Here is a 2530-nt window from a genome sequence, read left to right on the forward strand (position 1 = left end):
CCTCCTCACACCAGTGGGTTACCCCCCCGATAAGACCAACCACCCGACACACGCATCATGAAAGAGATCACTAAAGTGAGCATGAATATCCGTTCCCAATTTTAGTACCATACAGTAGTATTTTTTATAACGTACAATTTCACCCAAAACCAAAAATTCAAACTTCTGGTGGCGCAAGATGACAAGTCAGTAGGATTCGTTACCTGGGACATGCACAAAGTTTTTTGCCATTCAGACAAATGCACACAATATATTCTCATCCAAGCCACAACCTGGCTCTGCTCAGTGAAAGCCCCAACTAAAATCACACTTCAGTATAGGGATAACTCCACATCCCCGGGGAGAGGCAATCTCATTGCACATCCTGTACCTTTTGTATCATTACAAGCAGCACATGGAGCAACAGAAAACAAGCAAAATCAACCAACGCTTGAGAAAATGTTTCTCTCTTTTTGGAATGTGACCCTTAAGGATCGTCACAGTGCAGCAGTTAATTTTTTAGCTTCAGACAGAGCTCTAAGAATTCAATTTTCCCCTTGGAGAACTTCATTTTTTTTGTTATGTTTCAGCTATAAAATGGACCTGCCTTTATTTTCCAGAGGTTCATTATGTCCTCTTCGGATTTAAGACTACTGTTCACCCGAGGATATAAAAATGCAACACCACGCGGCGTCGACTGTCCCAAGCATTTGTTGCAATAAATAGATGGTTTCATTTTGGCAACTGCGTGTTAAGAGCTATGTTATGATTTAAAGATTGCCATATCATGCTGATCAATATGTCTGCATCAGATGAGCTGAGGTTTACAAGGGCAGTGGAGGGAGGAGGAGGAGCACTAAAGCGGTAAATCTGACCAGAAGCACTTACTTCCACTGCGTATCCTATGGGCCATTATTGGTGGGTGTGCTCACACATCAAAGTGGCAGGGGTCTTCCAGGCTAAAAAGGAATAAGAAACAAAGGACCATTAAATCACAGCGATAGACGCTTAAACACTGCCGTATGAGGACTGTGGACAGAGTTGAAGGACCAAAAGAGAAAGACAGAGAGAAGAGGAGAGGGACAGAAAGGGAGCGCAACATTGATTTTCCCCCTCTGAAGTGCCAGTTCATCATTCTGTGAGACACACTCTATCGATTGGCCGCCTTTAGTTTGTTTGTAATTTTGGGGGCTCAAAACCGTTCACAAAGATAGATCCTCTTATATGCCACTTGCCTCCGAGATGAAAAATGGGAGGATCAATGGAGGTGTGGAGATGACCTCATTCTGCTAGGTGCTCCTCACTCACTTGGTTTTTGTTACCCTGTTTAAAAAAAGAAGCTATGGGGTAGGTGGATGTGTGTGTGTGTGTGTGTGTGTGTGTGTGTGTGTGTGTGTGTGTGTGTGTGTGTGTTTGGGGGTGGGGGGGGGCAGCAAACTGAGTGTTTATTATAATACTATAAGCCCCAGTCTTGCCATAAGTTAACCTTTCAGCTTTGATCTTACATCAGTACCCTGAAACATTATTTTATGAACGAATGTCCAGTGGAGGAGAGTGTCATATCGCTCCTTGATAATCTCACTGTTAAATCTTTTTTTTCTTTCTTCTTCTCTTCCATGCCATCTGGTATGAAGCAAATACAGACTGTGTATCGGTTACTTACATCACATTACATAACTTCTGGACATTTGAGTTCATCCTTCAAGCAATTACCTCCTGCTGCCATTTGGAGCTGAAGGCAATGTGCTAAGTGGCCAAGTGCAGTTTTAAGAGAGAGAGTGCTGGTGGATGAATTTGTGGAGTGGTCTGGTAAGAATCACCTGCTGCTGAACGTGGATAAGACCAGAGAGATGGTGACCGACTTCAGGAGGAAGGGAACGGCTCCGCAACGGCTTTGCAACCTGGGAGAAGATGTGGACATGGTTGAATAGTCAACATCAACCACAGGCAGAACTGGAAACTTCAACGTGTCCAGCAGAACGCTGGAGATGTTCTCCCGGTCTGTTGTGGCCAGCGCTCTGTTCTCCTCCGCCATCTGCTGAGGCAGCAGCATCGGAGCCAGCGACACAAACAGACTGAACAAACTGATCTGGAAGGCTGGCTCCGTGATCGGCTGCACACAGGACACGTTTGAAGCTGTGGTGGAGAGGAGGTCACTGAACCCCGAGCACCCTCTCCACAGAGGAGCACCTTCTCTAAGAGGCTCCGACAGCTTCGACGTCGCATGGACCGCTACAAGAAATCATTCCTACCACAGGCAATAAAACTCTTTAACACGTCACCACTGGGTTGTGGATAAGACTCACAAACATCATGACTACACTACGTGCACCTTGCACAATATTAATATAACGTTGTCTATTGCTTTATCATTAATAGTTTTAAACATTATTATTTTTATCCCCAACTTGTATGTATTTTAAATTGGTTGTTCCTATATTGTATCCTGCTATATCATGTATATTCTATATGTGTGCTATGTGACTGATTTTGCGGCTGTAACACTGGAATTTCCCATTTTTTTGGGATCAATAAAAATCTATCTATCTAT

General features: G+C 43.9%; 1 protein-coding gene across 1 annotated transcript in view; it reads right to left on the minus strand.

Annotated features, from left to right (window-relative positions):
* Positions 1–2530, minus strand: part of LOC116694239 (alpha-1,3-mannosyl-glycoprotein 4-beta-N-acetylglucosaminyltransferase C) — an 85554-nt gene that overhangs the window by 57867 nt on the left and 25157 nt on the right. The window contains 1 exon segment of the mRNA XM_032523844.1: positions 868–938. Coding sequence (XP_032379735.1) covers positions 868–892 — 25 coding nt within the window. The 5' untranslated portion in view covers positions 893–938.

The sequence above is a fragment of the Etheostoma spectabile genome, chromosome 8 (genome assembly GCF_008692095.1).
Source record: "Etheostoma spectabile isolate EspeVRDwgs_2016 chromosome 8, UIUC_Espe_1.0, whole genome shotgun sequence".
Lineage (NCBI taxonomy): Eukaryota > Metazoa > Chordata > Actinopteri > Perciformes > Percidae > Etheostoma > Etheostoma spectabile.